Here is a 15039-nt window from a genome sequence, read left to right on the forward strand (position 1 = left end):
AATCAGGTGAAAAATTACCTAAAGATTCTATTTTTGTCATAATCGTTAGAATTTAGATAATAATCATCATTTAGAACTTTTGTCATAATCATTGAACAATTGACACGTATACCTACACTAATACAAAATCTTGATTAAATCTTGGATCAATCAATGCTTTTGAAAGGAATAAAAAATTATTCTAAAACCACAGGGAAAATTATTCCAGTCTAAGTCTCATTGGGCCAGATTGCAGTGTATCTGACCCCCATGCCCCCAGGTAAATGAAGAAATAAAGATAAGTTATTGGGCCATCTTAAACAGGAGATAACCTGAATGTCTGAGAGAGGAGTCTCAAAGACTTTGAGGAAATCTAGGGTACAGTTCCTTACTTTATTAAAAGAATCTCCCCATTGATTGGGAATGATCAAGCAAAGCAGTTGTCACTCCCCTCCACTGGGAAGTAGTCATGAATTTTGGCTGAGAGTATGACTTGACACAGACTCCAAACTAGTCTTCACCGATTAGCGTAATGCATGTCTCCTACAAAAGTCATAGATCTACAGGAAGGCTGGACACGTGGTCTGAGATGATCGATCGAATATTTCTTCCTTGGACATGAATAAGGAAATGTGGAGCTCTGGTTGGTCCAGTAGTCTTTCATTCATGCAAACCCATGGCAGAGAGCAGATCCACAAGGGGTCAGAGAGAAGCGAGACCATGCCTGAATTCTCCTCCACTTGTGAATATTTTAGTTATGTGACACAATAAATCCTCTTTAGTGTTTAAGCCAATTAGTTGCAACCTAAAGCATCCTAACTGAAATTGGGGGATGGGCTGACCTGATTGTTCATCCAGATGTTCTGGATGTTCATCCAGAATCCGGCTGAAGTCAATCGGTGTGTTTTCTGTTTCCCAGAGCAAGAGAGAATTACTGACCCGGCACACGTTGTGCCTTGAGTGCAGTTCATCCTCTGATTTATCATCCCACTGGGAGATGGGGACATACTGAGCTACCTATGTATGTCCTCCCCGCTTCTGTCACCTAAGCAGACAGTCTGCTTTGAAGGTGAAACTGTTGGTCACTCAGTCGTGTCCCAATCTTTGTGATCCTATGGACTGTAGGCCACCAGGCTCCTCTGTCCATGGAATTCTTCAGGCAAGAATACTGGAGTGGGTTGCCGTTTCCTTCTATAGGGGATCTTCCTGACCCAGGGATTGAACCCAGGTCTTCTGCATTTCGGGTAGGTTCTCTACATCTTAGCCATTCTGCTTTGGCTCATCCCATAATACAATTACAGTGAAGCAAAGTCCCTTCAAATCTGAGAAGACCTAGATAGAGTCTCTTAAAACAACCATGACAACTTGAAATGCGGCCTCCCCAGCTCCTCCTTACATTGGTCTTCCCAACCAGTGAAGACCTTTATGCCAAAAGAGGAACATTCTAGAAAATAAGAGAACAACTTCATTCCTTTTTGGTCCCACTACAGTGAATAACTAAAACACCTGAGATTTTGTGCTTTCAGCCATTCACCAAGTTTCATAGAAAGTCTGGGTTTAACCAGATTTTCAGAGAGTAAAGGATGAAGCCAGAAAGAGAAAGAGAAGAAGCACCTGAAATTCTCCCTCCTTCAGGACCTTGGCAGTGGCTGATGCCATCACCAACCTAGGCGTTCCAAACCAGTGGAGAGAGGCTTTCTTCCATCCTTCCAATCTTGGACACCAGGGAAGATGGAAAAGCTGTAAGAATCTTCTAGTAGTCTCAGATAGAGTCAACAACCAAAAATGTGTGACTTTATCTTCTCAAACAAAAACGCACATGGGGACTTCTCTGGTGGCCCAGTGGTCAAGACTCTGTGCATCCAATGGAGGGGACGTGGTTTTGATCCCTGGTCAAGGAACTAAGATCTCACATGTGATCCACCAAAAAATAAAAAAATAAATTTAAGAAATGCGCAAGGATACATAAACAGTCTCTCCTTTAAGCATCTAAAACTTTCCTTAGTCTTCCATGAATGATTAAAACATAAAGAGAAAGATCTCTTTCTGTTGTAATGAACAGAAATATAACGGAACGTTAAACTGGAATTTTATGGTGACACCAAAATAACCAGATATGAAATTCTAAACTGAGGTGTCAGATGGAGATGCATCTCAGTAAACATTTTTAAAAATATTGGAAACGTGTAGTATAACTCAAACTCAATCACAGAGCAGGCATAAAAGGAGAGAATGGTTCAAGTGGCGTGAGTCCTATTTCTCCCTAGACAGAGTTGGAAGTAGCCATTGGCTGCTCATCTTCATCTTAATAAAAGAGGCTTCAAACAAATCATTGGGGAATCTTCATGTGTGTCCCCTGCAATCCAGGGGCACTGTAAGCTGTGTCTAACCCTTGTCCTTGCACAAGTTTCTTTCCCAATAGGAGTGAAGGACAAGTTCGTACGGCATTGAGCAAAGGGGATATATTTTCCTTGAACAAAAAATACACCATATACACAGATGTGATCTGGAGGTAGGTTATATCAGCCCCAGCAAAGACAGGCCACATAAACCAGGGGTCCTCAACCTCCAGGATCGAACGCCTGAGGATCTGAGGTGGAGCATATGTAATAATAATAGAAGTAAAGTGCATAATAAATTTAATGTGTTTACATCATCCTGAAACAGCCTCACCCAACCCCAGTCAGTGGAAAAACTGTCTTCCGTGAAGCTGGTCCCTGGTGCCAAAAAGGTTGAGGACCACTGACATAACAGATGAATAGTCCTTAGGACAGAGAAGCTGAGCCAGATTCCCCCCAACTGTGGGAGAGCCAGAGGAGAGAGGATAGGGTAAGTAGGCATTTCCCAGCAACCCTTTGATTAAACCCATGACTGACCAGAAACCAAAGCTAGCAGAGTGGAAGAGGAAGACCTTGAAAAGAAAGAAAGTGCTGACCAAGTAAGTCCTCCTTCACTAACAGGGTACCCGTTGTAACAGGTTCTCGTTGGGGAAAGGGGACATTTTGAGTTTAAGAGTTTTAAATTTTGTGAGTTCTAATCTCAGGCTTTAATAATTAAGAGGAACTTGTGGATCTTTTTTTTTTTTTAACCTAAGATTGATTGTAAAAGTCATGGAAGTAACCAAGTTTTCAATTGGAGATTGAAACAGTAAGACATTTTCTCACTAAACACAAGTTTAAAAGGGATGATGATGAAAGTCCATATAAAAAGTTATCTAATAATTTTAAACATTACTGAGTATTTTTTTAAACATTCATATGATAAAATCCTTATGGAGGAGGAAAGATCTCAGTTAGAACATCTCAGCACTACCAAGAGATTGAGAGGCTGAAAAAGAAAAGGCCCTTTGGAGCAAAAGATTGTTCTTTATTTGATGGGTTAAAAAGCTGCCCACTTTGAAACAATGACATTATTCTTATAACCCACAGTAGAATTTGGGTCTGGGCAAGACACGAAGAACTGTGAAAGCAAAAGAAAAAATAAACAGACTTCAGGGGGGTAGGAAGGAGGTACAAGAGGGAGGGGATATATGTATACATAGCTGATTGACTTTGTTGTGCAGCAGAGACTAACACAACGTTGTAAATCAACTGTACACCAATAAAAATAAAAATTTTTATTGAAGATAAAAGAATAAATAGATTTCATAGACACTTAGGAAAAGTTTGTTGAATACGTGAACAGTCTTCATAAATATAGATCTACTATCTAAGCTTTTGAAACTTGTTATAATCTAAATCAGCCATGAATTTGAAAGAGGCTTTCTCCTTGGAAGGAAAGCTATGACAAACCTGGACAGTGTATTAAAAGGCAGAGATATCACTTTGCTGACAAAGGTACACATAGTGAAAGCTATGGTTTTTCCAGTAGTCATGTATGGATGTGAGAGTTGGACCATAAAGAAGGTTGAACACTGAAGAATTGGGCTTTTGAACTGTTGTGCTCGAGAAGACTCTTGAGAGTCCCTAGGGCAGCAAGGAGATCAAACCAGTCAGTCCTAAAGGAAATCAGACCTGAATATTCATTGGAAGGAAGGGCTAATGCTAAATCTGAAGCTCCAATACGTTGGCCACCTGATGCAAAGAGCCGACTCATTGGAAAAGACCCTGATGCTGGGCAAGATTGAGGTCAGGAGGAGAAGGGGACGATAGAGGATGAAATGGTTGGATGGCATCATCAACTCAATGGACAAGAGTTTGAGCAAACTCCAGGAGATACTGAAGAACAAGGAAGCCTAGTGTGCTGCAGTCCATGGGGTCACAAAGAGTCAGACATGACTGAGCAACTAAATGAAAATAAATGTTTCTTATATTAGTATAACAGATATTTAGTTAACAATGAAACCTCACTCATATATAAAGTATGTTTGTTGACTAGGATGAAAGTCTACCATTGTTATTAATAAACACTGTGACTCTATAGTTCATGTGTCATCCAAAGAGATCAAAACAAAGTATCTCAGGTGTTTCTGTGCAGTAGGCAGAAGAGCTCATTATTATGAAAATAAATAAGTCACAGAGATTTGAAATGATTTTCCCAAGTTCATGCAATAAACTGACTTGTGGCAACTAAAGCTAACTGCCTCTTTTTTGATTTCTCCCTCAGTGCTTCAGAGCATTAACATGCTTGTTTACCATTGTTTGGGCTTCCCTGATAGCTCAGTTAGTAAGGAATCCGCCTGCAATTCAGGAGACTCCAGTTCAATTCCTGAGTCGGGAAGATCCACTGGAGAAGGGATAGACTAACCACTCTAGTATTCTTGGGTTCTCCTTGTGGCTTGGCTGGTAAAGAATCAGGCACAATGCGGGAGACCTGGGTTCCATCCCTGGTTTGGGAAGATCCCCTGGAGAAGGGAAAGGCTACCCACTCCAGTATTCTGGCCTGGAGAATTCCATGGACTGTATAGTCCATGAGGTCTCAAAGAGTCGAACACAACTGAGCCACTTTCACTTTACCATTGTTTGTATAATCCTTAAAATGTACAATCGACATTCTTTTTTGTTAATTCAACAAATATCTGGTAGCTACTCTGTCCAGGCACTGTGTTAGATGATGTCATACAGATTCAAAGATTATAAACTATCAGAATGGTCATATATGTTAAGTATACTAGTGATTGTGACAACATCATTTAATGATTTAATTTTGTTACTAGTACAAATATTGAAATATTTTAATGTTACCTTTCCTAGAGGTGGAGGAAAGAAACAGGGAGCCATGATCATTCTTGACTAATTCAAGTTCTATTCAGCCAAAATATGCTCTATCTCACTGATTATAAACAACAATAAAAAAAGATTTTCATCTGGATGCTAAGGACTTATTCTGTTTTTATTTAGATATTTAATTCTTCATTCTGTTGTGTGGTTTTCATTTTTAAAGGATATAATTAAACTTTGCCAGCATTTTAGTAGTATTACATTGCTTTTGCTTTTTGTTGTTTGCCATGCATGAATCTGTTTTGTACATCACTGTAATCAGCCAAGATGTCATTCTTTTTGTGTTTTTTCCCCCAAACCACAAAATAGTGTTAGCAAAAATCAACCTTAGAATGAATGCATGTAGGCACTGATGGTGTTTGTTCTGTGTTAGTTGAACCGTGAACATTTTAATCAACATCCACAGTGTAGCATATAAGTAAAGATGTAAATACATAAATACTTTTAATTACCTATTTTTGTACAAAGTCATAAAAAGAAAAACAGACTCATAGAGTATGTCAGAAAGGCTCATTATGCTGTCTGTGCAACCCAGCACTGTTCCCCACCTCGACCTCCCCCTTTTTTCAGTGGTTAGAACCCTAAACCCATTACATTTCTCAGAATTCCTTACCAGTTAGATTCCAGGTTGCATTTTGCCAAGAAGCAGCATTTGTTAAGAGATCTGAAACGTGCAAAAGAGAAAGCAGTATTCATATCATTATGTCAGTTGTGGGCAGAAACTTGGGTCTTCAGCAGGTTTGGAGGTTTTACAGTGTCCTCCAGGTATTTTCTAGGAAAATTGTAGGATTTGTGGTTTTGTAGGAAATTGTGTTAATTACTAATAGTTTTCCACAGCTCATGAAATCCCCTGACACTCTAAGGCTGTAGTAAACTGAGAGTTAACAGAGATTTTCCATGACCTTGGCTTCCCTAGGCGTTCTAGCAACTGGGAAGACAAAATTCTCTCCTGTCTTAAATAATTCAAGGAGCTGTTCTTATCCAGGTAGGACCTCCTGAAAAAATACTCAGTTCCGAAAGTGGTCCTAAAAAATGGACTTTGAAAAATGAGAAGTGCCTGGTTCAGTGAGGAGATAAAATAACCTCATTGCCATGATCCAGTATATTCAAAGACTTTTAAATGATCATTAATATAGCACTGTGGTTGGCTGAAAGGAAGTGCCTATTGAAGATAAGGATTTGGGATGCAAAGAGGCCACTATAATAAAGCATTGTGTTGTAGGTGATGACGTCAAGAACTATGGAGCAACCTACCTGCTTGCGACTGCAATACTTTATTTTTTAATTTATTTTACTGAAGTATACTTGATTTACAGTGTTGTATTAACTTCTGTACAGCGAAGTGATTCAGTTATGTATATTTATTTATGTATTTATTTCATATTCTTTACCATTATGATTTATCACAGGATAGTGAACATAGTTCCCTTGCTATACAGAAGCAGAGAAGGCGATGGCACCCTACTCCAGTACTCTTGCCTGGAAAATCCCATGGACGGAGGAGCCTGGTAGGCTGTAGTCCATGGGGTCGCTAAGAGTCGGACACGACTGAGAGAGTTAACTTTCACTTTTCACTTTCATGCATTGGAGAAGGAAATGGCAACCCACTCCAGTGTTCTTGCCTGGAGAATCCCAGGGACGGGGGAGCCTGGTGGGCTGCCGTCTATGGGGTCTCCCAGAGTCGGACACGATGGAAGCAACTTCGCAGCAGCATCAGCAGCTATACAGAAGCACCTTGTTGTTCGTCCATCCTATATATTTACCTCCGCTAATCCCAAAATCCTAATCCTTCTCTCCCATACCCCCAACCTTGTCAACCACAAGTTTGTTCTCTATGTCTGTGAGTCTATTTCTTCTTTGTAGATATGTTCATTTGTGTCCTATTTTAGATTCCACATATAAGGGATATCATATGATATTTGTCTTTCTGACTTTACTTAGTAGGATAATCTCTAGGTCCATCCATGTTGCTGCAAATGACATTATTTCATTATTTTTTATGGTTAAATAATATTCTATTTATATACATACCAAATCTTCTTTATCTATTCACCTGTCAATGGACATTGCAATACTTCTTTCTACAAAGAGAAATTAACAAGCTCAGGGTTTTATATTTTTAACTCAAAACATGATCAAAAAACAGCAGAGCTCCCTAAAATTTATCTTGCCCTTGTAAACAAGTACGTGGCCAGTGTATTTGGAAAAATGGGCTTGTTGTCTGATGATGCCTATTGTAGAATTACAAAGCACATAGAACGCACAGCCTTTCTTGGTAAGGCTTTACTAAGTTAATGTGAAAGTTAGGGTATGTATTAGGGAAAAGTGGGAAATTTGGGGTGGATATGATGGATTTGATCCTCCAAATTCCACTGAACCACCTTGAAAGTGCAAGAAGCCCTTCCTCCCCAACTGAAGAACCTACAGAGCTGCATTTGAGGCAGTTATTTTGCTTGGAGTTGGTGTGATTTGCCACAAGGTGTTTCTCCTCCCCTTATGTTGCTTCCAGACCCATCACCACTCTCAGATCACTGGAGAATGGGTACAGAGTCTGACTTGGGAGGGGACAGCTCATCCATCAAAAGAACTGGAAGATTTTGTGCATTTATATTGGTGGGAAGCTGGGGAGAAATGCTACAAATGGATTCTGAGGGTCCTAGTACAGAAAGACAGAAACAAAGTTGGATTAAGTCACATGTATTAACATAATTACACTTTCCTAGATGGAATGGATTGAAGATGTTTGATATTTGGGTACAAAATTGTGGTTCATCAGATCACTTGGTCAGTAGACTGAAACCTGGCACCACGGTGACTACAGCTAAAAGAAACTGAGGTGCAAGGATTTGCCAGGCATAACGTAGATGGAGGTTTACAAAGAAAGACAGCAGTGCTAGGGCTGATTTATCAGGTATGGCTTGCTATTCATACCCTGGCCATGGTTACCCAGATGAATTCTAAGAACATTCCTCCATCAGAGCACTAACAAACACCCAGTGAGGCCATGGATGGCTACAGGAAGGAACTCCATTGAAATGGCCTTCCTGGGACTTCCTTGGCAGTACAGCAGTTAAGAATCTAGGCTCTCACTGCAAGGGGCAAGGGTTCAACCCTTGGTTGGGGAACTAATACCCCCATGCTGTGTGGTGTGGCAAAATAAATAAAACCTCAGACTTGCTGTATGGCACAAGGAACTCAATTCAGTATTCTGTAATGACCTATATGCAAAAGTAATCTACACACACACACACACACACACACACACATATATATACACACACACACACACACACACGTATATATACACATATATATACATATACATACATATATGTATATATGTATAATATATATATGTATTATAACTCACTTTGCTTGTACATAAAGTCAGTCCTGCTCCCTCAGAATCATGTTAAAGGTGGCTGACAGTGTAGGTACAGAACTGTAGCTAGTTGTGCATTTGTGATTTTTATCACTGTTTGTTTGCTGTATAGCAGAAAGTAACACAACATTGTAAATCAATTTTATACTCCAGTAAAAAATTTTTAAACATTGGAATGCAAAATTTTTTTAAAAAGAAAGGAAATGGGCTTCCTAAATGCAGTGCAGAAAATGGGTTCCTGGAGAGGGACAGAGTCCAAGAGACTGTGCTGAGGCTTGAAAGCCAGAGGCAAGTGGACACAATTCCCAAGTGGGCAGCAGGCTAAACAGTGATCTAAATGCCTTAAGCCAGGGAATCATGGGTGGACGCATATAAATCATAGTGTCCACTGGACTGAAATAGAACTACTTGATTATTATAATTTAAAACATTTTAGATCTCATTTTCAGATTTTTGACATAAGAGAGAGTCATGACTTGTTGCTTAATTTTAGGCTTAGAGCCCCTGAAATGAAAAGTATGCCAGGTTCTTCGGAAGAAGTACCCTGTGTTTTTGCCAAAAAAATAAACTCTAAACTCTCCTAGAGATTTCTCAAAGGGACCTATAGTCATCAACCAGGGTGACTGTGCATTATATAAAATGAGGTGATTTCTTCGTTTTCTGAATGTGTAGTGGGCAAAGATACACTCTGCCAATGCCAGGACATGCACATTGGTTTGTCGATGCCCGGGGTATTAGGAAGGAACGATTATGAGCCCCTGGAATTGCTTTTCTCTTCCAAAGTATGAACTAAACTGAAGGATGGCACAGGTCTATGCCATCAAAATAAGACTAGAATAATACAGATGTAGGCTTCCTGTCACACTTATATTAAGTGATCTATTTGACCAGGGCTGGAAATAGATGGCCTTAGGGAAAGATGGTGAATTATTGTAAATATAATCAGGAAGTAACTCCAATTGCAGCTGCTTCTCCATATGTGGTCTCTGTTTTGGTGTAAATCAACATGTCGCTGAGTTCTGGTGTGTGGCAATTGATCAGGCAAATGCTTTTTCAATATGTTATCAGGAAAAAAAAATACAACAAAGAGGTTTGATTTCCCCTAGTAGGGCAGCAATTTATCTTCACTCCGCTTGACCTTAGGACTAGGCCAACCCTCTGCCCTTCATCACAATCTAATCCACAGAGTTTAATCAATCTGCCGTAGTATGAGACATTTCATTGATCCACTACACTGATGTGATAGATTGCATTTTCCAAGATTGAAAGGTGGTCTCCGAAGGCTTCTCTTAACCTCTGAGAATCCAATCCAAGGCACTTGGCTCTTCTGTTTGTACACACACTGTCCTGGGACTTTTGGTTATAAAAAGGTACTAAAAGAAAACAGAGTAAGCTAAATGACCTCCTTCTATCTTTTTTAAAAATAATTTTAAATTTTCTTTTGGTAGCTCAAGAGAGAAAAGTTTTAGAGGAGCTCTTGGACTTGAGGGAGAGAGATGATGAAGAAAGACTTCTGCAGAGAGTGAGGGTAGGAGTCAGTCACACCGCATAGGCACAGGGCAGGGTCCTCATGAAGGGAATACCTGTGGCTTAGAAAGCATGATGCCTGATACTGGTACGTAAGAGTCAGTTGTTATTGTTCCCTGCTGCAACTGTTATCCATTAACCTTTGGGAAAATCTCCATACATTGTAGACATTGCCATGGGACACTCTGTTTTTTGGTTGTTGGTTTTTTTTTTTTTTTCAGTGCTGTTTCCAAGGACAAGAATATCACCTGGCATGTAGCAGTTACTCAGTTAAAATTAAAAAAGAAAGAAAAGGTATAAATGACTAGATTAATGATGCTTTTGGAAATGTGTACATGATGTTTTATCTGTGTTTGGAATAAAATATAAAAAGTGAAGATTGCTTGATATAAAGACAAATAAAGGTGAAAACACTAGCAGTGATTCAGAGATCAGAGTTGGCATGTAGACAGCCGTGTATTCTGGCACTTGTACTCTTCACTTATGGAAGAATCTTTAGAAATACTGAGAAAAGCATTGATTTTCCACCAACGACTGGAAATGGAGGCTCATGTGACTGTGTGAAAGTATCAAAGGGAAGGCTGACTTCAAGAGCTTGAAGGACCCGGGCATATTAGGTGACACAGAATAGATTAATGGCAGTTAAATCTCAGAAATGTGCACTCAGCTTGGTGAGAGTTCTAAATCACTGACCCAGCTCTTTTCTGCAAAGGGAAAATGCAAAAAGCAAAGGTGTAGAGTTAGATTGTAAACCAAACCAATATGCAGTTGAAGAGACAACTGCTACATAGATGTAGAAAACAAACATATGAACTCTAAGGAGGAAAGAAGAGTGAGATGGATTGGGAGATTGGGATAAAACATATATACTACTATGTATAAAACAGATCATTAACAAGAACCTACTGTATAGCACAGGGAATCATACTCAGTCTTCTGTGGTAACAAAGAGGGGATATATGTGTACATGTAGCTGATTCCATCCTCAAGAAAAAGAAATGCAAAAAGGAAAAATGGTTGTCTGAGGATGCCTTACAAATAGCTGAGAAAAGAAGAGAAGCTAAAGGCAAAGGAGAAAAGGAAAGATACACCCATTTGAATGCAGACTTCCAAAGAATAGCAAGGAGAGATAAGAAAGCCTTCCTCAGTGATCAATGCAAAGAAACAGAGGAAAACAATAGAATGGGAAAGACTAGAAATCTCTTCAAGAAAATTATAGATACCAAGGGAACATCTCATGCAAAGATGGGCACAATAAAGGACAGAAATGGTATGGGCCTAACAGAAGCAGAAGATATTAAGAAGAGGTGGCAAGAATACACAGATGAACTGTACAAAAAAGATTTTCATGACCTAGATAACCATGATGGTGTGATCACTCACCTAGAACCAAACATCCTGGAATGTGAAGTCAAGTGGACCTTAGGAAGCATCACCATGAACAAAGCTAGTGGTGGTGATGGGAATTCCAGTTGAGCTATTTCAAGCTGTGAAAGTGCTGCACTCAATATGCCAGCAAATTTGGAAAACTCAGCAGTGGCCACAGGACTGGAAAAGGTCAGTTTTCATTCCAATCCCAAAGAAAGGCAATGCCAAAGAACGTTCAAACTACTGCACAATTGCACTCATCTCACATGCTAGCAAAGTAATGCTCAAATGTCTCCAAGCCAGGCTTCACCAGTACATGAACCATGAACTTCCAGGTGTTCCAAGCTGGTTTTAGAAAAGGCAGAGGAACCAGAGATCAAATTGCCAACATCCACTGGATCATCGAAAAAGCGAGAGAGTTCCAGAAAAAAAATTCTACGTCTGCTTTATTGACTATGCCAAAGCCTTTGACTGTGCGGATCACAACAAACTGTGGAAAATTCAGAAAGAGATGGGAATACCAGACCACCTGACCTGCCTCTTGAGAAATTTGTATGTAGGTCAGGAAACAACAATTAGAACTGGACATGGAACAACACACTGGTTCCAAATAGGGAAAGGAGTATGTCAGGGCTGTATATTCTCACCCTGCTTATTTAAGTTATATGCAGAGGACATCATGAGAAATGCCAGGCTGGATGAAGCACAAGCTAGAATCAAGATTGCCGGGAGAAATATCAATAACCTCAGGTATGCAGATGACACCACTCTTATGGCAGAAAGCGAAGAAGAACTAAAGAGCCTCTTGATGAAAGTGAAAGAGAAGAGTGAAAAAGTTGGCTTAAAACTCAACGTTCAGAAAGCTAAGATCATGGCATCTGGTGCCATCACTTCATGGCAAATCAATGGGAAACAATGGAAACAGTAAGATACTTTGTTTTCTTGGGTTCCAAAATCACTGCAGATGGTGACTGCAGTCATGAAATTAAAAGACGCTTGCTCCTTGGAAGAAAAGTTATGACCAACCTAAGCAGTATATTAAAAAGCAGAGACATTAATTTACCAACAAAGGGTCTGTCTAGTCAAAGCTATGGTTTTTCCATTAGTCATGTATGGATGTGAGAGTTTGACCATAAAGAAACCTGAGCACCAAAGAATTGATTCTTTTGAACATTGGTGTTGGAGTAGACTCTTGAGAGTCCCTTGGACTGCAAGCAGATCCAACCAGTCCATCCTAAAGGAAATCAGTCCTGAATATTCATTGGAAGGACTAATACTGAAGCTGAAACTCCCAATACCTTGGCCACCTGATGCGACGAACTGACTCATTGGAAAAGACCCTGATGCTGGGAAATACTGAATGTTGGAGGAGAAGGGGACGACAGAGGATGAGATGGTTGGATGGCATCACCAACTCGATGGCCATGAGTTTGATTAAGCTCCGGAGTTGGTGATTGACAGGGAGGCATGCTGCAGTCCAGGGGGTCACAGAGAGTCAGACACGACTGAATGACTGAACTGAACTGAGCTGAGCTGATTCACTTTGCTGTACAGAAGAAACTAACCAAACATTGTGGGGCAACTAAACTCCAATAAAAAAAAGAAGAAATAGAAGAAAAGAAACAAGCCCTACCAGGTGAGCTCCATGTAACTGCCGTCTGACCCATTCTTACATTTTACACTGGACCCTTGAAAAGAGTGGAAACCCCTCCTATAGGGGCTCAACATTGTTATTTTTATTTTGCTCAAGGACCCAGAGCAAGTCACAAATGGAACACTAAGTCTGTTTGTATGGGAGCCCAGATGGAGGACTGTGACTGGGGGCACATCCCAGCACACAGATGCTCTGCCTTCTTGTAGCTCTCAGAAGGGCTGTCCACTCAGACAGAGCTCCAGTTTCCTCTGTTCTCTGAAGAGGCCCAGGGCAGAGGCAGCACAATGCTGGTTTGGGGGTATGGAAGCATCTCACTTTTAGGTGGGTTAAAAAGCAACATGTGGTCTAACAGAGCTTCACTCTGTCCAAGGACCCACACATCCTTTCTGAATATTTCATCTCTAGAAGTCCTAAATTTGTATTTCAATATCAGTACAAAGTTTGAACTAAATGCTAGCAGTGTTTGTGTGTGTGTGTGTGTATGCGTGTGCTCAGTTGCAAATGGGCACTAATTTTCACAGTAGCAAAATTTAGCTGTGCAAATGGTAAATTTCTTTACTTCTCTATAACTGCAATGAACTTAGCACCCAAGCACCGATTTCTGCTAATGGTGGTGAATTTTATATGGAAATCAAGGTGCACTCAGATTTATGATTACTTAGTACTTTTGGGTATACACTCTTTGGGGTAATTTCTCAGAGTATCAGAATGTGTCCCCTTCTCTTTCTCTCTCACATCTCTCCAGGGGCCATTTAAATTCTGAGTGTGCATCTGTGTGGGGGGGGGGTCAAGGGAGGAGGGTGTTGTATATACCATCTTAAGTTTGGGGGAAAGACATTTGATCCAGAGTAGCATTGAGCGATTTAACTTTCACTTTTCACTTCCATGCATTGGAGAAGGAAATGGCAACCCACTCCAGTGTTCTTGCCTGGAGAATCCCAGGGACGGTGGAGCCTGGTGGGCTGCCATCTATGGGGTCGCACAGAGTCAGACATGACTGAAGCGACTTAGCAGCAGCAACAGCATCGTTTTTCAAAGTGAGGTTTTCAACCAGCACACTAGTGCCACCCAGGGACTTGTTAGAAATGCCAATCATTGGGCCCCATACCACATGGACCTGCTGAATCAGAAACTCTGGACAAGGGCCCAGGAATCTAACAGGCCTCCAGGTGATTCTGGTGTGCACTCACCTTTGAGAAGCACTGGTCCAAATCCATCAGCATCCAGCCGCATTGGCCTCTGATGAGATCATTACTGGCCTTTGGTCTTGTGGCACCCAGGTCATCGTGTGCATAACTGAAATGCCCTTCTCTGCTCATGGGCCACCTCTGTGTTCATTCTGCTTCCTCCTTAGACTCGTCTGCTCTGCTCCTCTATATCTGTACCTACTCGGAGGTAGGAATATTCTTGCATGCTCTTCTCCAGCCGTTCCTACTCTATAGCCTGGGTTCCATGCTCAACACAGAGCCCTGCAAATGCTTGAGACCTTCCTACTCTATCTGAAAGCTGGGCCGTGCATCTCTTTCTTGGAATCCCCCAAATATCAGTGGGGTTTCCATCATCCTTACTCATTAGGGATTGATCTTAGGAGAGGGCAGAGGGGAAGACCCAGTTCTCAGGCCCCTGAGTCATAATTTATTCTACTTTATTTCATTGCTCTTCTGGTCAGGAAGTTGTTTTGTTTTTTATCTGTGCATCCTATGGAAAGAAAAAAAAAATCCTGGTTAGACACATAGACTTCTAAACTTGCCATTTTTGATAGGAACCCTCTTCTTTATACAAACCACTCTTTTCTCTAATAATGTCTACTCTTGTCATCAAGGACGTTAACTTGCAATTCTATTGGCCCTTCAAAAGTTTCAAAATCTGTTTTATATCTCAAAACTTTAGCGTCGATTGTTTCTTTGCAT

General features: G+C 40.5%; 2 protein-coding genes across 5 annotated transcripts in view; one reads left to right on the top strand and one right to left on the bottom strand.

The window, feature by feature from the left end:
• Positions 1 to 15039, top strand: part of CDH2 (cadherin 2) — a 394092-nt gene that overhangs the window by 106936 nt on the left and 272117 nt on the right. The gene's annotated exons all lie outside the window — the stretch shown is intronic.
• LOC145534850 (uncharacterized) overlaps positions 1 to 15039 on the bottom strand; it is a 71476-nt gene that overhangs the window by 39944 nt on the left and 16493 nt on the right. For 2 of the 4 annotated variants that reach the window (XR_014075019.1, XR_014075018.1), the window contains exons 3-5: positions 14320 to 14827; positions 7230 to 7279; positions 5812 to 5862 (exon numbers count right to left, since the gene is read on the bottom strand). Coding sequence is in view for 2 of the 4 variants with exons in the window: in XM_081563147.1 (XP_081419273.1) it covers positions 5812 to 5862; positions 14320 to 14362 (94 nt within the window). In the remaining 2 variants the exon portion in view is untranslated. The remainder of the gene's footprint in view (positions 1 to 5811; positions 5863 to 7229; positions 7280 to 14319; positions 14828 to 15039) is intronic. The other 2 variants (XM_081563147.1, XM_081563146.1) reach the window with 1 other exon arrangement.

Source organism: Giraffa tippelskirchi, chromosome 14, assembly GCF_054371585.1.
Source record: "Giraffa tippelskirchi isolate mGirTip1 chromosome 14, T2T-mGirTip1v1.2.pri, whole genome shotgun sequence".
NCBI classification, from domain to species: Eukaryota; Metazoa; Chordata; class Mammalia; order Artiodactyla; family Giraffidae; genus Giraffa; species Giraffa tippelskirchi.